At 38.7% G+C, this 25881-nt stretch overlaps 1 protein-coding gene across 2 annotated transcripts in view; it reads left to right on the top strand.

Annotated features, from left to right (window-relative positions):
• LOC139966929 (uncharacterized) overlaps positions 1 to 24773 on the top strand; it is a 44978-nt gene extending 20205 nt beyond the window's left edge. For both annotated transcript variants that reach the window (XM_071970422.1, XM_071970423.1), the window contains exons 4-15: positions 1316 to 2498; positions 3879 to 3997; positions 4466 to 4692; positions 6142 to 6409; positions 7301 to 7447; positions 8050 to 8296; positions 10869 to 10916; positions 11409 to 11694; positions 13263 to 13376; positions 14248 to 14337; positions 14986 to 15116; positions 16068 to 24773. In XM_071970422.1, the coding sequence (XP_071826523.1) occupies positions 1316 to 2498; positions 3879 to 3997; positions 4466 to 4692; positions 6142 to 6409; positions 7301 to 7447; positions 8050 to 8296; positions 10869 to 10916; positions 11409 to 11694; positions 13263 to 13376; positions 14248 to 14337; positions 14986 to 15116; positions 16068 to 16212 (3005 nt within the window). In that variant the 3' untranslated portion in view covers positions 16213 to 24773. The remainder of the gene's footprint in view (positions 1 to 1315; positions 2499 to 3878; positions 3998 to 4465; positions 4693 to 6141; positions 6410 to 7300; positions 7448 to 8049; positions 8297 to 10868; positions 10917 to 11408; positions 11695 to 13262; positions 13377 to 14247; positions 14338 to 14985; positions 15117 to 16067) is intronic.
• Positions 24774 to 25881: the final 1108 nt, after the last annotated feature.

Genomic DNA, 25881 nt, shown 5'->3' with positions numbered 1-25881 from the left:
AGCACTTACCAGTACTGTAGGAGATCTAAGTAAATGTTAGAGAAATATTTGTGCTGTGTCGCTGTGATGATAAAATGTTAAAATAAAACTGTTAGCAAACTGCTTACACGTAGGAGAATGTGTAAAAGTAAGTTGGCCTGACGTTTCGATCCTAGCAGGATCTGAACTTCAAAGGCTAAATGACAAGTGGTAAAATGAAAAGAAAAAAAAATAGTGCTGAAAAAGAAAATGAAAAAAAAAAAATGTTGGTATTCCTAGAAGCTGCGAGGTAAACTCACAGACCTGGTTCACAATCTGTAGGCAATCTTGAGACCAGTAAAATAATAGAAGAGATGTATCAACTGTGTATACATAGTACTGTAGTTTATCAAGTTTCCTGAAACCTTTGAAAACATGTCATTTGAGATGGTTAAAGGAACTCGGCCTCTTAAACTCTGAATGGACTTTGTTATCAAAGAAAGCCGCAATGCTTGGCTCACCATCACTTTGTCACACCCTGTATGTACGGTACATCATTTACTGAAGAATAAATAGTTTTAATAGATAACGTTGGTGAGGGATATCACAGTTACAGCCTAACCTAACCTTGGGACTTTTTCTGATAGTGCAAAGACCACCAGCCAAACTTCAAGGCTGATATTTTATATTCAGTTGTGTAGAGCTGTGATGAGTAAATTTAATTTCCTCATTGGCATTATTCCCAAACCATCTTAAGATGGGAATTGAAACATTGTTTGAAAAGTACCAAAGTTTCAAATCAAATCTCTTGTCTAGTTTAACAATGTTTGATAAAATCTCAAACAAACTCTTTTACCCAAGTACAGCACTGTACATACTGTATCACATGATTTTAAAATTGCTATTCATATCAAGTTGTATTTACTGTAGATAAAAATCTAGAAACTGTTTAGCTTAAAGCATAAAGTCCACCCAACTCCCCCCCTCCTCCCACCCACTATAAGTTAAAGAGTTACCATTTTAGGGGGAGAACTATATTAATGTTGCTCTGTGTTACCAATGGTCATAAGCTAGCTAGATAGGAGTACTGCATACAGTATTTATAGGAGATGGATAAATTTACTTCCCTCCTCCCTTACCTGTCTCCTCACAACGTCAGTACTTGGGTAAGTATCGTCATCTGTAATTTTACCCAATCCAGCAAGTTTTTGGGTTTTGCGCAAGATGCTGATGTGATCAAGATCAAAAGAAACGTTTGATCCTACAGTAGAGACTTTGTACAGTAAGTTTGAATGACAGATGTGTTATGCCTTCATCACTGAAATTTATTAACTTCCTCACCATTTTGTCTTTACAGGTGATGACAGACACAGAGATTATTGTGGGAATTCCACGGGTCAAGGTGACCTTGATGTTGTTAACTACAATGGCTCGGGGGACCTTCCTAATCCCCTGCCTACCGGCTTACTCGGCTGTTCCGATGCTCTGCAAGCCCTCCAGTCCCACCTCTTTCGGGACTCCATGAACAGATATCCACTTCCTTGCACCACCCTCGGAGAGAACCAAGAAACCTTCCCAAGACGTCCTTCAGATGGGATCAGGAACTTAGCGAACCGCCACGAACGCCCTTCCGACGAGTATTTCAGGGCCGCCGGTGAAAGCTTGAATAATTTCATTTCGTTAGACGAACCCAGCCACGCCATGTCCATGTGGTTACCCCACGAATATTCCGAGCAGATTTCGAGGGCATTCGACGTAGACGTGAACAGCGAGGACGACTTGGGTATACCAGTGGACGAACAGAGACTTCGGCTGGAGAATAGTGAAATGCATCAGGACAGTTCTAGCAGCGATCTAGAGATGATGCCGCCGATGAACAACGAGAGGCGGGACCAGATGGAGATGGAGTCGGAAGTACCCCAGAGAGGCGGACCCACCGATGGTATCTCGGAACCAACCACCAGAAGTGACCCGTGCATGGGACACTATGACGAACTCAATAACCCAATAATTCATGACCCGGTCCTGGGTATAGGAGCCGAAACACAAAGCCAGGAGGTTCCGACAGTGGACCTCCAAGAACCGATGGACTTATCTTCCAAAGAGGCTAAATCTGATAAGGACCCCGAAGAGAAATCGAGCAAAGACGATTGTCAGGGCCAAACTCCCTGGGATTTCTCCGATGTCGAGTCCACCTTCTCGGCCTGCAGCCATACCGCCACCATAGGCTCTGAGGTTCCATCGGTGTCGCAGAATGGGGACGTCACCACGATCGCGGATTCGAGCGACGAAGAGAGGGAGCTAGACGTGGTGAGCCTTTCGGACCAGGAGAACAAAGTGGCCGCCACATTTCCAGCGGGAGGAGACTTGGACCAACCGGGGACCAGTGGCCTTGGGATGTACCAACAGCAGTTAGCCTCGGGGAAAGTATCTTCCAAAGAAACCTTGACAGTTGAGGTGCTCTCCAGCAGCGACAGTGAATCCGATGAGTCAGTAGAAATCTTACAGCTCAGCAGCGACTCAGACTCCCAGTCTACCTGGTAAGAATAAGAATAATGAAAACACAAAAATAAGGACAAAAGTAATCATATAAACCAAATATGTGTAAAATACAAATCAGGAAAACACAAAACAAAAAACAAACAAAAAAAGGCAGAACTATCATGGACTGTGAAACTACTATTCCTGATACCACGCAGTCCACCATAGTTCCTTAACCTCTGACCACACACAGCCCACCATACTTCCTTAACCTCTGACCGCATGCAGCCCACCATACTTCCTAAACCTCTGACTGCACGCAGCCCACTATACTTCCTTAACCTCTGACCGTAAGCAGCCCACCATACTTCCTTAACCTCTGACTGCACGCAGCCCACTATACTTCCTTAACCTCTGACTGCCCCCAGCCCACCATACTTCCTTAGCCTAGGACCACTAAGAGCCCACCATACTTCCTTTACCTCTGACCGCAGGCAGCCCACAATACTTCCTTAACCTCTGACCGCAGGCAGCCCACAATACTTCCTTAACCTCTGACCGCACGCAACCCACCATACTTCCTTAACCTCTGACGGCAGATCAACAGACAGAAGTGGAATTTCTGTGATTAGGGAATTCGAAAAGACAGAGCGGAAGAAAAACACAACAACAGCATCACAGAGTAGTTGGTTTGTTGAAAAGATTCCTTACAAAAGTATTAAGTCTTTGGGAATTATTAGGTGGGGATCGGGAGGGAGAGGGGGATCATACAGGGGTTTACTAAATGTGAACTACATACAACCTGTTTTAGTTGTTAAGACTATAGTTAGTGCCTTCTAGTTACACAGATCTACATATATGACCTCACCCATTGCTCATTGACATTATAGTGAAACCGATACCTCACTTCATTCTTGGAGCAACAGTACGGAGTATGAAACTTGTTTTTATTATTACGCCCACTTTAGAACCTGCATAAGTTGTGTTAAACGATACCTCATGCTTAGCCATTGTTGAAATAAGGACTGTTTGGTTAAACATTTGACGGGTTTGGGTATTAAGTTACCCATCCACCCACTCTACAGTAGCGGCAATAACAATGTGTGAGCAAGTGAAGGTGTAACCTCTTCAATGTTCTCTACTTCCTACAGCTAGACAAGCTGCGCAATGCAACTTTATTAAAGGAAAGTCAGATATTTAGTCATCAACTGACCAGTGATCTTTACCACTAAGACCTATTGACAGGATTTATATACACCATGCTACAAAATATGGATTTCATAATAGCTGGACACAAAGGCTCCATCTCACATCACGGTGGTTTATGTTAAATCACAGAGACCTTCATGTTGTATGCATTGTTAACTTTGTTGAAATGAAAATTATTATTAACTATTAATTATCATTATTAATTGTTCCCTGTCTTTTCGTCACCTCAGGTCTCCATGCAGCTTCCCGAAATCCACCAAAGCTAAATCTCTCAAACGTAAGAAGACTCCCTCCAAGTCCAGGAAGAGGGCCTTGCCGGAGGTAGTCGACCTCACCGAATCAGATGACGGTGGGTGAAACTTGTAGTAGAAATCACAAAACAACTTTTTGACTTTGACCATTCTGTTTAGAAAGAGGGCAGATTGGATCTAAAACAGAGAGTTAGATTTGAATTTGCGCTTCTCTCTCTTCCCCCCTCCCCCCCCCCATCTTCGCACCATTAAAGGGAAGCATTAATTGACGGCTTCTCCATTACTTGGTTTCTATACTTAGCCACTAAACTACCTACAGAGTGGGCCTTTGGCGATGTGACATGATAACACGAAGGTCATTCACGTTTGGTAAAAGATGCAGTACCCCAGTTGGCAAAATATTCTATCATTACTGTGTTTCCTCATTTCTTCTTGTCTCCTTGGAAACGATTTTATTAATTGTTAGCTCCACCTGTATTCAGATGGATGAGTTTGAGCATTACCACATGGCACATGTTAAGTTAACTTAGCTTATAGCATCTCCTCATGTTTATCATTTTCAACAGAGGCTGTGTGTGAGCTTCCATCAGAACCATTCCTTCCCCCTCCTTCGACCACGGTCCCGGAACCGGTCAACACCACACCGGAGAGTCAGCAGCCGACGATCAGTGAACCGTTGTTCTCCATGGCCGCTCCGTGTACCTGCGTGCCGAGACCACACCCCAGTCTTCATGAGAGTCAGAACCAAGAGCCGGCACTGCCTGGGAATGGAGTCCCTTCAATACCTTCACAGGTAAAGGCCTCTTCTTCTTCTTTTCAGCATTTCTTGCTTGTCTGCTGTAAGCTGTTTGAGTACTTGATTGTGTGTTTATGTTGTGTATGCTTGTGTTAATGTTGGAGGCCTGTTTGTAAACGTATTATCTCAAGTGGGGCAACTTGGTGGGGTGTTGTACTCGGTATGTAGGTGACATGCCAGGCTTTGTTGTCTTGAAAATGTGGTGATTATTTTCTCTCTCCTTTTTTTTTATGATAATATGTAAAGTATGTTAGGTATGTGACAGTCCACTGCAGTGTTCCAAAACAGACTCTCCTGTTCAGATGTTTCCCAATAAGTGTTGGTTTACCAGAATATATCTCTTTTTAAACTTGAAAATATGGTCGTTTTGGGACACAGGATATCACAACTATTCAACTTTACTTTCTGATTTCCAGTAATGCCCACAACTAAAGTACTATCAAATTTCAAACATGTCACAAGGTACTGAGACCCATAAGGCCAAAAAAAAATTACGGGTCTTGACCCGTGTGGCCTCCACACGTTTCTTTTCATGCTGACTTTTGTCGAGGGATTCTTTATATTCTGACTTAAAACCCTACTCTGTTATCCTACCACTATATGGCTGTTTTGATAGTAGAAAATGTCTCTCCCGACTGTGTGCATTACCATCAGTAGTTTCAACATTTAGTGAAGGATCCCTGTTACATCCTATGTAGTCTTTAGGTTCATAAAATATAAGATTAGCACAGTTCTTTCATCAAACACAATTTGTTGAAATGTTACAATTCAGTGTGTAAGTGGGTCAGCTGGCAAAGCTAAACTGCCAGGTGTGATATTAATTTTAACTACTGGGATTGTCTTTTTGATGTTTTTGGTTAGGAGAATTAACCAGATGGACTACAAGATAATTACCATATCGGCCTAATTAAGAATTAAAAAGTTCAGAAAAATTTCCATTGTCAGTTTTTCACTGTTGTTGTTGTATAACTCTTTCATGGTTTCATAAAGCCAGTGAAATTCATTAAAAATCAAGTAACATTGTAAAAGAGAAAGTATCAAGTGTATTCTTTGGAGACTTCATTTCGGTGCCCATGTAAAGGGATCTGTGATACCAATTCCACACACTGAGACAGTATTGTCTTCTGCTGGTATTATACTTACAAGATTACACAATGGCATCATAGCAAGCAGTGCATGAATCTTGCTCTAAGGGTTCAAATGAAGCTATGTCTATGTCTTAACATTGTCTTATGTCTAACTATGTCTAACTAACTATGTCTAACTATGTCTAACTAACTATGTCTAACTAACTATGTCTATGTCTAACTATGTCTATGTCTAACTATGTCTAACTAACTAACTATGTCTAACTAACTATGTCTAACTAACTAACTTTGTCTAACTAACTATGTCTTATGTCTTAACTATGTCTTATGTCTAACTATGTCAACTATGTCTTAACAGGACCCGGTGGAGATTCAACCCCTTGAAACTGAAATAGGACCACCTCCATCATACTACGACAGTGTGAGGAACTCTACTCTGGAAAGTCGAATGGAGGCATCCCTCCCGGTCTCCTTCTGGGAAGTTCCACCGACTTCAGCAACTTCCTCCGCATCATCCTCGTCATCGACATCGTCGTCGTCATCTTCATCATCTGGTAACACCGTACCATCTTCCACAGCGTCAACGGGTCTACTCGCCCCCAGGCCGAAACACCATCATTGTCGAGGTGAGGGTTCGTACGGTTTGCCACTGATCTGCTAGCTAGTTGGCTGACAGCCAAAAACTATGCCAATAGAAAGTTTCACAGGAAGGGCTCGGAATTTCGAGCTTCATTTAATGTACGTGTTGTGAGGAATTCGCGAGTGGTAATCACTGCAGATGAGCCAGGGTGGTGTGAAGTGGGTGTATGTGGGGGGATGGTTTGAGGTGGGGTGGCCAGGGTGGTGTGAAGTGGGTGTATGGGGGGTGGTTTGAGCTGGGGTGGCAGAAAGGAAACAAAGCTGTTGGTTTTCATGGTGTTATTTTGCAAATCATTTATTCAAAGAGGGAAAAGAATTTTTTTCTTTCTGAATCATGATTGCTTGCCTGTATATGTCCATATCACAAATTGAAGTTAAAATAATAAGAGAACAAGAAAACATTAATTTCAGTGTCATCAGTTTAGCACTATCAAAGATTTAATGTATTAAGTATCAAACAGCTGAGAGGTGTATATAGAAAGAAGACAAATGTTCTTTTGCACTGTAAACTGCCATTATGTGTAACGATGCTATGTCGCTGGCTCTGTGAACAATAGCTGGAAATGGTCAGGACTAACAAACATGTTTGTGGGAAATTCAGAAAGGTTTTCCAACCATACAGTGTGGTTGCTAATGAAATGAGAAAGTGGGTAACTTTAATACTTCACTGCCTGCTAATGGGAGCATGATTGGACGATGACTTAAATTCTAGTCCTACTGCGGTCATTTCCATCACAAGTAAAAAGTATGCGTATTTCACAGCAATTATTGAAATAGCCAAGGTAGTGAGAGCCTCTTTTTGTTCTATGCATGTCTTCAGCGATTGTAAAGTATATTTATTCACATTGTACTATTTCCCCCACACCCCTTTTCCGCAGTCCACACCACCAGCGGCAGTAATTTCCGTCTCCACCCAGCCTACAACCACCGTCCATACCTGTCAGGCTGTCCTCATCTGCAAGCCCAGAGAACTACAAGTCAAGCATCCAGTTCACAAAACACAGCCAATGTTTCCACTGGGTTAGGTAAGGTGCAAAATGTCACTTTGCAAAAAGCATGTGGACATCATGTTTTTCTGGTAATAAAAGAGACATGGTTTTATGATCCTAGTACTGAGATGTTAACTCGGTGCTGTTTGTGTTTATTTTCGGTGGATTGTGGAAGAGAATATAAAATGTAATTGGGGAGGTCTCAGTTTGTAGTTGACTCGGTTTACCAATGCCAACTACAGTCGAAGTTAGACATGGTTTGGAGTGACTGTAGACATCTATTGTATTCTACACTTCCTAACAGTCTAATAAATAGGGGAATATTGGTAGACTGAGACTTCCTAAGCTAAATGCTAATCTTTATCGGAATTCTTTCATCCCTCGTGCAATTAAACTTTACAAAAGCAACTTTAGTCGTTTGTCCTCATATTGTGTATGTTTACTGTTTTTTTGTTTTTTTTCAATCCGATCTTACCTTTTTATTACTATTATCTATATACTTGTTCTTAGATTGATATATTTTTGCATTTTTAATGACTTGTGCAATTCCCACAATTTTCTTATATGGAGTATTAAAGTTTTACTCTAGTTCAGTTTAGTTTACACATCCTTCTCACGTCACTCTCTCGTCGTCGTAGGTGTGGCTCGCGGGCAGACGTCATCGACACGTTCAAAATGGTGCCGTCTGTCTCCGAGTAGCTGCGATTCCAGTCTTAACCGGAGACATAGGAGGCTAGGTGTATCGGAATTCTACATCCCAGCGCAGCAGCCCTCTATCCCACTCCGTCACCAGCGACTCTGGCACCAGCAGCAGCGGAGCCAGGAAATCAGAAGACGGTATCAAGTCCATAACTCGCAGATGCCTCTGCCACAGTTGCCTAACTGGTTAGTTGTCTTTGTTTTTTACTTGTTGTCAGGCGTGTAGCCAAGGGAGGGGGCAAAGGGGGCGACCGCCCTCCCCCTTGAGCATATTTTTTTTGTATGTTTTTATGATATCGCTAGTAATTTCAAAAGAGAAAATGCTAAGATGCAACTTACAAGGCCTGGGAAGTGCCATTTCCAGCGATCTGGGAGGCATTTTCAGCCAAATTTTTCTTGAACGCTTCGCGCCAACCCATGGTGGCGCTACGCTTGGATCGTTTGCAATGCCGTATCTACGGCTCTTATAGTTTGCCTACAGTTTCACCCCTCCCTTGGCAAATTCCTCGCTATGCACCTGCTTGTTGTTGCCTTCTTTTATCTGTTGGAAGTTCAGAGGAGGGAAAGGTTGGGGTGGGAGGCAAAGGAGGGAGGGGGGGCTTCAAGTTTCCAATATTGTATCCTCTAATTGCTGTATATGGTACAACATTCATATGAAATTTAATTTAGAGAAAGCTTTGACTGTTGAATGTGTCATCATGTGGAAACACTTCTTCGGTTTACATCTTTGTTGTTATACTTAAAGGTTCCCCTTTTTATTTCCTTTTTGTTTTGCAACATCTTAAAAAAGGTCATTGTTTTCAGTGTACAGCAAGGTATGTAATAGTTAGGGCACTGTCTTTGTCTTTGTCATGTCTGAAAAATAGACAACTTACCTCATCGGTATTTTCCATTTGATAAATGCCTTTCAAACGATATGGATCTTTTTCTCAAGACTTCATTAAACTGTAATTATTTTCTAAAAACTGCAATCTGCTACCCAGCATGGTGTTGCCAACTTTGGAGGTCATGTTCTGGCATTTCAACCTTGCTATTGTGTTCACCCTGTTGTTACCCTGCAATGGAGCATTAATGAAAATATTATGAAAGAGGAACAGATTACAGCGTCTCTTATTACTTCCTAAGAAAGTACCGGGCTTGATTTATCAAAGAGTTGATTGTTAAGCTGTAAAGGATTACTTTGTTTCTAATTCAACTGGAAACTACTGTGATTTGAAAACCAAAAACTCTACAAGCAATATTTCACATCTTTGTACGTCACTTGATCAAGTCCCCCCTCCCCCCCTTTTACTAATGTCTTATGGTTAGTTGAACTTTCATCAAACAGTTATAGTTTAAGTAGGAAATAAATCATCTTCATTTTGGAATGTGTGTACTAAGACAACAACTCCATGAAAATGATGATCTGGTATCGGACCAAAGGATCTTTGAAAATGCCCACATTCTTTCTTCCCCTAAATGCTAAAGTTGTAATCACGATCGCAGGATTCAATGCACTGTTTCAGCTCTCGATTATATCAAACTTTGTGTCGTGTCAGCATACACAAACCCAGGCGTGTCTGCTTTGACAACTAAACCTTCTTTTTTTTTTGACGTGAATTCACAGATGATTGTTCTTTCTACCCTTCCAAAAAACTGAATTTCATGTTATTTCTGTTTACGGTTTGGTTCAGTTAATTTAGATAAATTGTTTGATAATATTTGATACCAAAATCACATTTAGTTCAGCTCTTCAGTTTTACTAGCCAAGTTGGATTTGAAAATAATGATTGTAAGATTTGAAATTCCCCATTTTATTTGGGTACACGAGCTTAAAATTTCATTATAAAAATCTGTTGGGCTAACATGGTGTACAGAAGTTAATGGAAGCCTCAAGTTCTTTGCTCAGTTTTCTTCATTTGTGAAAGATATCCACAAGGGTGTCTTAGTTTGATCAAGTGCTTCTCTCTTGAGAGATTTGGGTTTGGGAAGTTTGGTGAAATTGCTTGAAAAAGCTTATAAAGTAGCATATATACTTCCCTTCACTACCCTATGAAGGGAACATCTAATTTGCATTTCTATACTGTTATTCATGTTCTACAATCTTGTACTACCTTAGCTGGTTGTGTGCTATCTGTATTGCTAAACTTAAAAGCCTTGTTACGTATTTCGTTATAAACAAGAACGAAACGATCCCTAACTGATACTCTTTTAGGTAATATTGTGTAGTTAATAATCACTCAAGCATGGCGTTGTACTACGGTGACAAAATTTTGGCCCATTTGCAGAGACCAAGGGACTTAAAAAAGTCAGACGACAAAATTGTGTCCCAAGTTTATCAACACAACCATCAGGTCGAAATATTAATTGGGCGTATGTGTGAGCAAATGCATTGGCCAAACATGCGTAATATTGAAATAATTCAATATCCCTACCCCCTTAAGGACATTAATATTAACAATTTTGAGGAAGCAATAAACCTTGCGCAAGATAGTGATACGTGGCGGAGGTTAATCACTGAACATGTCGGATAGACGAGACTCAACTTACTACTACTACTACCCCCTTCACTACCTTTAATAGCTGGTAGTGTCTGATTGTATCACCATACTTAATGACATGTTTCCCTACCAGTCACTTCTTTAGCTGTTAGTGTCTTCTTCTTTATATTGCTGTAGTTAATGATCTGTTTCCCTACCCCTTTCACTTTCAATATCTGCAAGTGTCTAATTAATAATTGCTGTACTTGATGACATGTTCCTATCTTTCTTTTCTACAGGCCAAACAGACATAATATGAATGTCCATTCAGAAAGTTTACTTCAATGGTAAGTTCCACCAGTTTATAGTGTTTACCTGTATCACAGCCATAAGAGGATCAATGAAGTTATATCTATTTGTATGCTATTGTGCTATTACAAACTAGATTATAGATATTAACAGGTTTATTATAGTCAATTCTGTTGTGTGGGTCACAGTGTTGTGTGTTGTTGGCCTTAAGAGGAGGAGAGGGGGAAGAAATACAAGTTTGACAAATCCATGGGAAATTTTCTCCAACAGAGCCCTGAAACCATATCTGTATGCACTGATGGTTTCTTACCACACTAGCCGGTCAGGGTTTATGATTTGTTATTTGGGTCATTTGTCATCTCTTTCCATATCTCCAAAGTTTTTCTCTGTATTGCGGGAATTTCACTTGATTTTGTTGCCCCGTTTTGTTGTGATACCCCATCCTCCTCATCCCTTGCATTTAATGTTTGTGTATTTGTTTTATTTTCATTATACTACCACTATCTAATGGTCAATTGTCATCTGTACAGTGAAAATGTAGTTGACAGTCCACTGAGAAGCAACCACACTCACTCTCAACACCACCCTCATCTTATTGGTAGTAGCCCGCCAGTCAGTCATAACCCCGTCGGTCCAACCGTCAGCAGGCATCCGCAACAGAGCATCGGCCCTATAGGACAGCCACTGCCAGTAACAGAGCCGCCAACGGTAACGCCAACTCAACAACTACGCCACCACTTATTACACTATCACCATCCAAGTGTCATCCCGGTCTTGCCCGTTTCAAGTGGCCAAGTGGGCGGATACTATGAACATGTAAGTACCAGCGTATACCCAGTGGGCACTTACTCTTAATATGAATGTTCCAGGATATAACCAGTTGGCATTTACTATGAACATATAAGTACCAGCGTATACCCAGTGGGCACTTACTCTTTATATGAATGTCCAAGATATATAACCAGTTGGCATTTACTATGAACATGTAAGTACCAGCGTAAACCCAGTGGGCACTTACTCTTTATATGCATGTTGTTCCAGGACATAACCAGTTGGCATTTACTATGAACATGTCAATACCAGCATATACCCAGTGGGCACTTACTCTTTATATGAATGTTGTTCCAGGACATAACCAGTTGGCATTTACTATGAACATGTGAATACCAGTGTTATACCCAGTGGGCACTTACTCTTTATATGAATGTTGTTCCAGGACATTACCAGTTGGCATTTACTATGAACATGTAAATACCATCGTAATACCCAGTGGGCACTTACTCTTTATATGAATGTTGTTCCAGGACATAACCAGTTGGCATTTACTATGAACATGTGAATACCAGCGTAATACCTGGTGGGCACTTACTCTTAATATGAATGTACCAGGATATAACCAGTTGGCATTTACTATGAACATGTAAATACCAGCGTATACCCAGTCCGCACTTACTCTTTATATGAATGTACCAGGATATAACCAGTTGGCATTTACTATGAATATGTAAGTACCAGCATATACCCAGTGGGCATTTACTCTTTATATGAATATTCCAGGATATAACCAGTTGGCATTTACTATGAACATGTAAATACCAGCGTATACCCAGTGGGCACTCACTCTTTATATGAATGTACCAGGATATAAACATGTAATTACTATACCCAATGGGCACTGCAAAATTCATGAATGTTTGAAGATATACCAAGGTGGCACATACTATGAACACTTAGGTACTAGGTTATGCCCAATTTGCAATTACTGCATACATGAATTTTCTTAGATACATTCAGGTGGTAGATAATATGAACATTGTATCCTCAATGGATATGAACAACATTCAATAACAAGGGTGTATACCGAGATGGAATGTATTACAACGGATGCAGTCACAAAGATGAACCATTTGTGCACATGTAGTATAGTACTAGAATACATTCGTGGAGCACTTTCTGTGTAGATGTAAGCATTAGCATGTACCCAGTGGACTTGTTTTATGAAAGCACTAAGGGTACGTAACATAAGTATGTAACTTAATGGATAAAACGTTTGGTCACATATCCTGTCCACCTGAAATGATATCATAAATACATAAGTTATGTTTCATGAATGTCAGACCCCCAAAGTATGAAACCTGTAACAATAGGTTGTTTTGGTTCACCTTGGCTAGCAGCTACGTGAACCCTCAGATATCTGGACACCCTCATCCAGATAAATTTACCCCATTACCAGTCACCTTACTCCCTTCTCCTAACCGTCCAGCTATACTTTGAGAAAGAAACAGAAAACGAACACATCATCCCAAAGCATTACTTACACTGTTGTTATCTCTGTAGAAAATCAGGTAAGATGTGAGTTTTGTTCTGTATTTCCTGTTTTGCAGTATCGTAGCACAAACATCGGGCCTGTCCATCAGGAGCACAGCCTACCACCTCACTTTGGCAACTCGCCCCTGATTAGAAGCATCAGGAGACCAACGGGGGGAAACCTTTACGAGGTTTGTGGTAGCATTTAACGATCGATAGAACGGGTTAGGTCAGATCAGAATTAGAAGACCGGAATTATGGAATCTCGGTCTACTCTACAGCTGTGATCATCACAGTTTACATTAGAGCACCTCTTTTAAGTTGGTCACCGATTTTACCAAACCTAATAAGTCTTCTTCAATATAGAATTGCACTTGATCAACTCTAAAACAGACTACTAATTTAATGCTCGTGAATAAGTCAAGGAATTTGCTGTTACTCAACCTCTCTTGCCACTCGACAACCTTTCCATAGTTTGCATTATTTGCATGCAAGCTCAGAAGGTTTTTCAACATTTTCAAAATATTTCCATTACTTGTTTTGTAACACATTAAAGGCGACAATAAAGATGTCTTTAGGAGGTTTCTAGATTTGCTTTATATCAAGTTCTTAAATTTGTCAACTGGAGACAAAACTATGTCATCGTGACATTCCAAGGCCAAATTTACAGCTTAATTTTTTCTCGTTTAGATGATGAACCCTTAACGAATTTGACTTGCCTCGTATGACTACATTGCAATCTATGTATTTTAATTCACATATGTAATTTGATGCAACTGTTTTCTAACTGGGAAACATCCTTCTACAGAATTTATACAAAGAGGTTATTTCTTGTCATTGGTGTGTTAAATCAGTGCTGTCGTTGGTTAGATGGATGTATTCAAACCTCCTTTCAACCAGCATACCCAAAGTAGTAATTAAAAACAAGAAGGAACCAAATCACTGAAGCACATGTGCTTTCTGCATATCATGCTTTAAATGCTTTGTGTTGCCCATAAAATGGAAGTATTTCTTTCACTAATGGTATTTTTATATTCTTTCCCCCTCCTACTTTGTTGACAGGAATTATTGATGATCCGGGGTATTAATCTGACGAGGGGTGCTACGAGATCGGTCATCGAGAAACACACACTGCCACATAAATATGTCAAGGTAAGACACGACTGTCTGTGCGCAACCTCTGAAGGTGTTTCCCCAAATGCCAGGTTAACAAAACTGAAAATGGGTTGGTTGGTTTAATGGATATGATGTATTGTGGAAGGCCACAACAGGAGTTAATTTGGGGAATCAGATAATTGAGTGTTACCTAAGTCAATGACAAATGCTTCAAGTGATAATTGCAGGATGTAGAACTACCTATGGTCGTACGGTCTCAGGGCGTGTTGGACTAAAGATGATATCTGCGTATTATATTGAAAAAAATTAACAAAGGTTGTGATTAGTTCTATAACTATATGGTGATGATGATAATAATCATTGTCATAAACATTTTAATAATTGATGATGAATGTTATTATGGACAAGGCAACCAAGGTATTCTAAGTCTTGGATGAAGATGCCCCCCTCGGGTGGCGATTATCCTGTTCATAAATACTATATTGCATATTCAACATTTGAGTTGTGTCACCTCCGTGCCGACCTTGAGGCATCTACTGTTTCACTTAAACTTGCTCGTAGTTTTTATAACCCAAAGAATACGTCGTAGATTCTGAGAAGACATTGGGGAAAAAGAAATTGTTTGAATGGTGTTATTAATATCAACGCAATATCTATGTCTGTCTTCCATCTTTTCTCTTGCAGAGAAAATCAGAGAAACAGCAACAAGAGAAGAAGTTGGACGAGGCTGCCTCTACCGCTCCAGCAGCAGAGGATGACGAGGATGAGAAGTGCACCATCTGCTTATCAATATTTCTACATGAGGAAGACGTCAGGTGAGGCAATGCTTCTCTCAAAGTCAAGCGAGAGGCAGGGAGCTCGCCTGTGAAACTGAAAAAAAATGCTCAATTTTAATTTTTGTCGATTTGAACTGACCAGTTGTGTGTTTAAATTACACTCAACTCAGCCAAACCCCTTGTGCACTTGCCACCATATTCCTGTACCCTTCATTTAAGTGAGTTGGAATATTTGCAACATAAACACTGTGAAAGACTCCTGTCGATGATGGTGCGATTGGGTGATACTCGGCAGATGCCAGTCTCACAGTCAGCACAGAGGTTGTGTCGATGCGCTTAGATGCAACTGCTGATACTTGTTTTGAAAAGGCTACACACTGTCATATTTGCAGAAGGAGAGTGCGTGGTGTGGGGTAGAGTGTGTGGTGTGGGGTAGAGTGTGTGGTGTGGGGTAGAGTGTGTGGTGTGGGGTAGAGTGTGTGGTGTGGGGGTAGAGTGTGTGGTGTGGGGTAGAGTGTGGTGTGGGGTAGAGTGTGTGGTGTGGGGTAGAGTGTGTGGTGTGGGGTAGAGTGTGTGGTGTGGGGTAGAGTGTGTGGTGTGGTGTAGAGTGTGTGGTGTGGGGTAGAGTGTGTGGTGTGGGGTAGAGTGTGTGGTGTGGGGTAGAGTGTGGTGTGGGGTAGAGTGTGTGGTGGGGTAACTACTTGCGGCACAACAGTTTGTGTGTGTATGGGAGAGTTTGAGTTTGAGACAATTTATGTACTGTCCAACTGCAACACTTAAAGATATCTATGGCATCATAGAATGATTTCATGAGTTATCATGGGGAATGAAATCATGTGTATCGGTTGAAGTTTGGCATACAAGCAGTAGATGGATCATATTTTTGTTAAACTCAGTCATATATACATATCTCACAGGACCTATTTGTGTGTGTACTTGTAAATAAGTTTTATTTTCTTGTTTCTTCATTGTTTTTTCTTTGTTTTCTAGACGCCTGCCTTGCATGCACCTCTTCCATACAGAATGTGTGGACCAATGGCTGGTCACTAACAAGAAGTGTCCAATCTGTCGTGTGGACATCGAGACGACAACGATAGCCAAAGAGGTCACCCAGCCGGGTGATTGTCTACGATAAAAACGCCGCAAGTCTACAGCGCCATCCAAACACTTAAGACGTATCAAGGAAACAAAGAGTCTGTCGTACAACGCACCACGTTTTTTTTTTTCTTTTTTTGGTCTATGGAATAAAGTTAATAATGTTGCCGTACCAGCGTAGAGGTATCGTTGTAACAAGATACAGGTCTCATTCCAGGAAATACAAAACACTTTCCTCAGCAATGTTTAAGTTCATTATAAAGGGATCATTGTTTTGACTAGAGTACATAGCCATCCAGCAGAGAGAGGTTGCAAGTGACTTGTGATCATGTGATATTTCATTTACCCTGGTTTCTAGAAACTGGGAGTTTACTATTTTGACTTTCGACAAAGCTGTCATATTTTCATGCCGGTGAAAGCAATCCTCAACTAACATGAGTATTACAAAGCAAAGTTAATAATAATAGAAGGCCTCTTTTTGTTTTGGATTTTTGGAGGAGTTTTAGTTGGTAGAAACCATGTAGCTGCTTAGCAAATATTCATTAAGGTTAACAGTACAAATATTGTGACTGACTGGCTTTGAATGTAGAGGCCCTGCTTTACTTCTGAAAGCCTTGTAAGCTACTTCTTCTGTCTCAGGTTAACTCATATGGTGAAACCTCATGAACGATTAATAGTACTCTTTTTTGGTTTGGTAGGCCATTAGATGTTTTGGCATTGGGCATCCAAAATCCCCCAGAAGCTTGCACCAGGAATTCCTCATATTGAAGAATGTGGTATTGTGAGTAGCACAGTTATGGGAGCAGCATTGGGCACATTGGTACATTGTATCTAGAATGCCAGTGACATGGTCACCTTTGGTGGTGCCCATTGTGCCTCAGGTATTAAACAGGTGATGTGTTAGATGCCTCTGATCTGACAGCTTTTGCAATCGAAAATGCCCCTGATGCCTTGTGTCTGGATTGCCAATTTGCCAATGAATTTGATGAGTTGAGCACAAAGAATGCCCCTGATCCATTTCATCTAGAACAGACATTAATATATTCGTTACTCTTTGTGCCTCTGATATGTAGGTATTGGATGTGTTAGGTGCCTCTGATCTTAAAGCATTGGGCATAAGGATTGTGGATTATGGTATCTACATTGCCTCCCTTGTGCATTTTATCTTGAGTGCCTCTAACATTGCTGAATTTAGTGCCCTTTATGCCTCTGATGTCAGGGCATTTTGAATGTGTTCTTCAGGCATTGGGTATCATGCAATGCCCCCTGATCTGTTGCATCTAAATGATCTAGATAATGATGCATTTTGTCTCCTGAGTGCCTCTGATATTGATATATATTGGAAACTGTGCCCCTGTTGCATTGCATCTGGAATACTATAAATGTTGAATGGGATGGTTGCCCGGCATGCCCCTGATGTAGTGTATCTGGATATCCTGTGATATAGATGTATTCAGTACCTGGAATGGAATGCGTTTGATATCTAAGTTTCAAGTTTCGAGATACCTCTCGAATGAATGTTTTTAGCACCATTGAATACCTTTCATCAAGCCATGGTTACATCTGGAATGTATCTAAGATGTCAAATGCTGCTGTTGAAAGCATTACTTTAGAGGTGTGTGGAATATTGGAAGCAAATAGTTTGCTCAATAGTTAATGGAAATTTGTTTTGAATGAAGCTGTTTCTTCCTTGTCAAGGATTGAGCTTTTAAAATCTCTTGATAAAGTGCTTGGTTTCCATATTAGCTGTGATTTATTGCTGGGTTTGGAAAAAGGAACAAGATTGGAATGTGGTTAGTCGGAGGGGATTTCAAAGCGTTAAAAGGTAGAAAATGAGAAAAGTAAGTTTCTAAAAATCATGACAATTTACCTCAATTTGTACAGTAATATTTTGCCAATATGTATCCGTAATTATTGATATCCAATTATAGCAAAGGAAAAATTGTATTTACATTTTTTGAGGCATTAGCAGTGAGGGAAAGAGAGAAGAAGAAGAAAAAGATAAGAAAATTAAAAATTTCATTTTGATTTGTGTATTTTTGAGTTTAGTATTAATCGCATAACCTCTTCTTAAAATTGCAATAATAGCTGAAGGTCAATAAGGATTACAAGTTTTAAGAAAAGGTCGATTGGATCTGTGTCACCTAACTTTCTTTTCTGTCTTTTTCTTATTTTTGGAAGGGGTGGAGGATGGGGGGGGGGGATTGGAGAAAGAATGAGGGGTGGGAGAAAGGAGGGGGGAAGGTTCATTTTTCAGTGATCACTTAGGTTGTAGATAAAGTACTTTTTCCTTATTTTTCTTTTTTTTGCTTCCCATACTGTCTAATTTCTGAAAATGCTAGAATGGATTTGAGAATTTTTATATTCTTTTTACGAATACGTTGCCAGACTTTTGTTATGGAATCTTTCGTTAGCTGTTGGACGAACTTGGAGAGTTTTAAATTTTCCTGTCAAGACCGTAATTAAAATTGCAAAAGTAGCGGTTTAATGCTCACTGTGACATCCGGTCCAATGTCGTAGGATCTTTGATGGAGGGGGAGTGGACCTAGGGGGAAAAAGAGAATAATTTTTGGGGAAAATGTTTCTTTTGTGAACCAAGTGTTATTCTGTTTTTTTGTTCTCTTTTTTAAATTAATATACAAATTTCTGATCTCTTGTAGTGCTTGATATATTATCTCTGTTAGTGTACTTTATCATTTAGGAAGTTGTTTATCCACTATCTTTCATTGTATAATTATATAGTATCATGGTTCTTTTTGGTCTGTCACCATATCTGATAGTTACATTGTAACATTACTGGCAGTCATGGTTAGTGTCAAGGCCTTGAAGGTAGTGAACTGTATAATGTAGCTATCCAGTAATGTATACTGCAATATAATGTCCTTCATTATCTCTCTCTGGTAAGGAATTATGTATTAACTGAATCGAAATTAATGTAGCAAACTGTCTCTCTTACAGTTTTATGTAGTGCAGGGCAAGGGTTCTCAAAATGTGGGGGAGGGGGGGAGGAGAGTGGGCTCATAAACTTGTTCTGATTAGTAACTCCTAAGGCCTTAATCGCCTACCCTGTCCTACCCTATCCTACCATCCTATCCTGCACATTGGTATAGTGAGATTTTACTTCATTCTGGCCCTTTGCTCTAACCAATATTTCTCTCTGGAAATCTTTGAAAATTGAGAACCCTAGTGTAGGGCTTGGATTCTCTCCCTGCAATAATGAATTTTATATTCATTTCATGAGAACTCAAGTTTGCTCATGATGTATTAATTAAATGGGAGTAAGTTTGGCTCACTGCCTTTGATAGTGATTTGTATAGTGTAGGGTTTTATTCCCTCACTGTCTCCAGTAGTGAATAATATTAATTCATTTCATGAGAGTTCAGTTCGCTCAATATCTCCGGTAGTGATATGTGCTGTATTTGTGGTTCACTCTCTCTTGTAGTGAATAAGGTATTGATTGTATTAACTATATTGGAATTCTTTGGGCTATTGTACCTTGGGTAATGAATCAGTAGGGCTGTGCCTCTTATATCTCTATGTCTGATAGTGAATTATCAACATGAGATAAAAAAAATGGTACATTATCTCTGATAGTGAATTGTATATTAATAAAAGGAGGGATATGATTTTCTCTATCTTTGAGATCTATATTATGTAATATAGGAAATTCATGTTGTATTTTTTGGCAGCAAATTATATATGACCAATACAGAAATGTATTTGTGTTTCATATTACTGGTATTGTATTACATATGAGAGTATTGCATGCCCTCACTATCTGTGATAGTATATTACATAAGATAGGAATTTCTTCCAAATCACTGGTGGTATATTACATTATATAGAGATTACGTTAATTACATTAATTTACGTTAATTAATCTGGTAGTATGTATAAATAAAACAAGTCACAGGGGTCACAATATTCCTCTCTGTGACAGACCCATATATGAAGTGATAGTAAGAGGTGGTGTTTAGTCTTAGTGATACGTAATTATTGATTTGGTATTTGTCCTTGCAGACATGAATATCAAGGGCTGTTTCAGCCACATACAAATATGCTCACACATAATGGGCAGGTTGTGTTTGTCAGCACTGTTGTGTACCTAGTACATGCAAGTTTGTACATGTCGGCACTGTTGTGTGCATAGGACATGTAAATGTTAGCGCAGTTGTGTGCATAGTGCATGCTAGTTTGTACATGTCAGCACTGCTATATACATAGTACATGCTAGTTTGTACATGTCAGCACTGTTGTATACATAGTACATGCTAGTTTGTACGTGTCAGCACTGTTGTATGCATAGTACATGCTAGTTTGTACATGTCGGAACTGTTGTGTACATAGTACATTCTAGTTTGTACATGTTACCACTGATGTGTACCTAGTACATGCAAGTTCGTACATGTCGGCACTGTTGCATACATAGTACATGCTAGTTCGTACATGTCAACACTGTTGTATACATAGTACATGCTAGTTTGTACATGTTAGCACTGTTGTGTACATAGTACATGCTAGTTTGCACATGTTAGCACTGTTGTGTACATAGTACATGCTAGTTTGCACATGTTAGCACTGTTACACAATACATGCTAGTTTGTACAAGTTAGCACTGTTGTATACATAGTACATGCTAGTTTAGCACTGTTGTACATTACTCAATACAGTTATAGATCTAACACGTTTGTTTCCACAATAAGCAAGACATTAGTCTCAGTTACAAAATTTAAAAAGGACTCAATTACATTTCATCACCTTCAAAAATTTCTATGTCGATGACATGAAATTGTGTTACCATGACGTTTCCCTGGAATATGTTTTAAGAACCTACCCTACCCAATCATTTTTAAAAGCCGTCAAACAAACGTGTATCCTTTTGTATAATTGTTTGGCCAAAATAATTTTCTCATTCGTAAAATCGCATGAAAAGTGGTGGCTGTGCTATCATATAAAGTAAGGCTCTGTTTTATAGTGAAGGACTTTTCACTAGGGATCAATCCACTCTGGCACAACTTGACTCATTTTCAATTCTTTTTTCTGTACAAATAAAAACCATTTGTTGAAATGTTTGAAATCTGAATTATTGGGAAATAGCAATTTTTTTCATATGTGTCACTTTCTGGAGTAGTTTAACAAGCAATGCAAAAGCCATTTTTAGTGATAAACAATTTTACTTTTTTTTTGTTTAATGTTTTTTTTTTCATATTTGAGAATCAGACAGAATACCAGATTATTTCCAGTAGCAAAGAAAGATTTTTTTTGGTCAAGTGTTTGGTGAGGCAATATAAATATCTTCCTTGTATTCAATGTGTCATTCAATTTGTCAAAGAGAATATCCTAATTTGTATAAAGTGTTTGTTACAAAATGTGCAAGGTGGTCATATTGGAATATCCAATAATATTCTTTTTAAATATCAAATCTGAAAATATGGTCAGCTGATTTGAGTTTTAAAAGCTAAGATGATCAAATTGACCTTAAAGAGAGCATTCCAGACAGATTCATGTGACATAAAGCTAAATAATATTATCATGATACTAGCTAGATACGGGAATGTTAAAAAATCTGGAATTATGTGTGGACAATGTTACGAAGATGTTGTTAAACTGACTATATTGATATTAGGACGCAGTCAAACTAATAGCCAAAAACCAGCATCTATTACTAAGAATGTTCAAGACCCTTTCAGAATCACATTAAGAAGCAAACACAGCAAATACATGCTACCATTCAAATTTCACAAATTGCAAAGTGTGGGGGAAAAAATTGAGGAAAGTTTGGTCAATGTCTGGCAGTAATTAGAGGTTGTTACTATACTGCCAATCTTGATTAATTAGTAAAAGCTTTAAAATTTGGTTGGTTAATTTTCCAAAAACAATTTATCACTTGAAGTAAACTACAAGGTACATCAGTTGTCTGTTACAATTAAGGTTATGAATAATACAGAAAAACTATGATGTTGTTGAATATGGTGAGACAAGGGCTTTAACATTTATGTCACATTTTTTGGTATCACGAAATAGAGTAAATTTATGGTGAGGAATCGGCCGGAAATCTAGCAAGTCTTTACCTACCCTTGGAATCTTCCTTTCAATTTACGATATGAAAATATAGCTTACATTGTTGATGGCCACACAAAGATTTCAATTTGAAACGTGAGATCTTAACAATACTTTTTCGGACTTAAATATCTCAATTGTTTGATCATCAATTTCACTCACAGTTATGGCACAAAGGTTTACATTCATCCGTCTATATCAAGGAGTGTCCAATAACTACAGAAAGGTATATGTAGTAGGTAGGCACACTGCTGCTAGAACTGTTATATATATAGGAAGCGGCTGTATGAATCTGTATCTTGTGTTGGTGCGAACACGCAACCATTAAAAGAGAAACATAAGATACAGGAAACGTTAACAAGCTGCATCTTGTGTTTATACAATAATAATAATAAATAAAATACCATTAAATGAGAAATGATAACTATAAGTGAGCTGTAAAACAGTCTCGATGGTCTCTTCAAACTATCAACGTTTCTTCTCTTTCTCCCAAAAGATGAAACTTTTATTTGAGTGACAATTTTGCCAAATGCAACAACCTACCTACCAACCTAAAACTTAAAGGGGCTATTTTTTTTCTTGCCCATTTCAAGTACCATTCTGCTGGTATCATGTACTCTCAATTCCTGTATGGGTCCTGTAAGGTTGCCAATCATGAAAATGTTACTCTATTTAAATTCCACTCATTAAAATTAAAAGGATAGTAATGGGTGTGTATTTATTTTTGACTGATGAACTCAGAAGATGTTGCAAGCATCTTTGTGAAGTGTGCTGTTGGTTCCTGCAGACATGCTGTGTTCAAGATAAACGATTGACCTTTATATGCTTCGTACCAAATGTCAAACTTTAATGCACATGGATGTGATGTCATACATGTACCTAAGTTAAAAGCACAAAATTAGATTTTTGCATCTCTGGTTGATTTTGTGTTAGTTAATTTGCCAGTCGCAGGCGTCGTAATTGAACATGTGGTGAATATCGGCTTACAGAGGGTTTTCTCTCCAAAGTCCTTGAAGATACCAAAGCCATTGGTTCTTACAAGTCTCCCAATTTGCTCTGTTATGTAATGTTTAAGGTGATATTAATTTATCTTATGCATATACTTTTTGACATATTTCATCATGTACCACTGATTATAGTAAAATTACTAAATTGTTTTGGATTTTCATTTAAAATTCCGCCCAGCTCTTTCTTGCTTTTATTTTTTAAACTGAAACTTGTTTAAATGATTGCTATAACCTCTCTGTAGATCCTAGGGTGCATTACCTTATGCAGGACATTATGCCCCTGGGGCACAATGGAATGCCCTTTGAACAGAGAAGCTTCAGTTAGCATGGCAATTGCAGTATGCCCTTAAAGGCATTGCACCATGCCCCTAGTGCACTGGGCATGTCCATTGGATAGAGCACCATCAGGTACCTTGGGTAAGGCAGCATACCCGTTAACAGCAGTATACACTTAAGCCACGCCTTGCATCCCCTTTTCTGTTGTTCTGATGGTATATTCTTGGCGTGTAACTTCTAAAACACAAACTATGCTTTTACAAACAGTCGTAAAGCATGGTTTGATGGGTGAAAATTTAAAAATAATTATTTAGGTCATTACTATAGAACATTGCATTGACAGCTGGCCAAATTGGCTGGATCCATTCTTCCACATTATCTGAGTGTATCTACCCTTTTGAGTAGAATAACTAATGAGGACCATGATACCCAATTGTGTTGTAATTATAGAAACACGCCTATACAGTATAGTTATATGTTTGTTGAGTATATAGTGCAGTACGTTGTTCATAGCTCTATGGATAGACTGTGGATACACTGTGTACAACAACTTTACCTCGTTTACTCTGATTAACTGATATTTTCATATAAGTTTTTATGTCTAACCTTCACCTTGCTATGCTTATCTCACCATAGAAGTAAATCTTTTGAACATTTAAACAGAAAAAGCATTTTCTTTTTCTGGCCGATCAAACAATTTCCTAAAATGCGAGCAAATCATGAAATTTAAGAAAACTGACAACAGTTAGTATTTAGGTGTAAATTACTACAGCATAAATGTTTCTGTTTGTAGATTTCTTTTTGCCTAAGTCATTTCTAATAAAAAAATAATAATTGAGTTAAAATGTTTAACTATGATGATGAGCTTTGCAAACTTAATATTTACTCCTTTATCTTCGTAATGGGAGACAGATTTTTTTTTGGGGGGGGTGAATTTTTTTTTTTTCTCTTTAAGTCATAGGAGGGCAGTGTATTGTTTTAAAAAAAAGAGTACAAAAAAATAAATAAATAATGAGAGAAAAGGAAGATGATAGAGAGAAGCCAAGGTAACAATAATGTGATGACAGTGTGTTATTTTGGAAAACAATGAAGGAAATTTGCAAAATTCTTGAAGAGGAGGGAGTGAGTGTAAATTAAAGAAACATTCTGATGGATTTTGCATGATAGTGTATAGATAAATGACTTGTTGAAAAGAAGTTTTTGTACTATTAACTGTGTGTCCAGGAGGGGCCATGAAAATAAACTTATCTTATTGGAATATGTCTTTTTTTGCTATTATTTTCACTGTTTTTATGTTGCCCTTGTTCAAGTTGTGATTTTGGACATAAGTAAGAGGTAAAAAAAAAAAATTGTCAAATTTTGGCAGATTACATAGAAGGGATTGTTCAGAAAATGCTTGTCTCAAGACAGAAGTGGCATTCCATGAAGGTTTTGTCCTTTAAAAATTTATTAGAAAATGATAAGAAGATATGAGTTTTAAATTTAAATTTTATATGAAAAAAAGGAGATATTGTACAATTCCAATTGCCTGGAGAGAAATCAAAGAGTGCCACCTAGTATACGTATGATTTTGGGAGGAATTGAAAAGGTGGTGATTTTGCTTAAATAAAGTTACAAAATTGTCAAATTTGAGATCTGAAGTAAACATAATAACAACAACAACAAAATTTGGATATATAAGTTTCCTTCAATTTTCTTCGGGCAGGCTATGAAGAATCGAATATTTAAATTTTGAAACAAAAATGCCGAAGTTATTTTGAAAACTCCCATCTTTCGCCAAAATCATGAGTTTTTGTAATTCCTCCTAGAATCATGCATTGAATTGATAGCCTTTACCTTTAGATATTATAAACCTAGTTTATAGTATATTGCTTCCTACCTCCATCCCCCCCACCCCCACCTTTGAAATCCTTTGTACGATACTGGACACATTTTCAACTTCTCATTGACAAAGTATATTTCCGACATTCACTATATCATTTGATAGAACCCCACTTTCAATTAGTTCTTAATCGTCCACTGGGACCCTGGATGACCATGAAAGGTATCCTGACCAAATCTGGAAGAAAAATGGAACCGAGGGTTATGAAATACTGCCCGATATAACATGACAACAGACCTCCACCTGCCCCCCCCCCATTCCAGACACATGTCCACCCCTGTCTTCTAATATTCTTTCGTTACTCATTGGAACCTGTTTTGCTATTCCTTGGTCTTTTAATGGGATAACATCACAAATATGTATAACATTTCTCTTTCAATTAATAAACAAGGCAATGCATAGTTGTATGAAATTTATTCAATCACACAGTTTTTGTTTTGAATAGCAGTAATGAAATTTGATCAACGTTTTCCAAATGGAATTT

The sequence above is a fragment of the Apostichopus japonicus genome, chromosome 4, assembly GCF_037975245.1.
Source record: "Apostichopus japonicus isolate 1M-3 chromosome 4, ASM3797524v1, whole genome shotgun sequence".
Classification (NCBI taxonomy): Eukaryota; Metazoa; Echinodermata; class Holothuroidea; order Aspidochirotida; family Stichopodidae; genus Apostichopus; species Apostichopus japonicus.
This window is presented reverse-complemented; position numbering and strand designations above follow the sequence as displayed.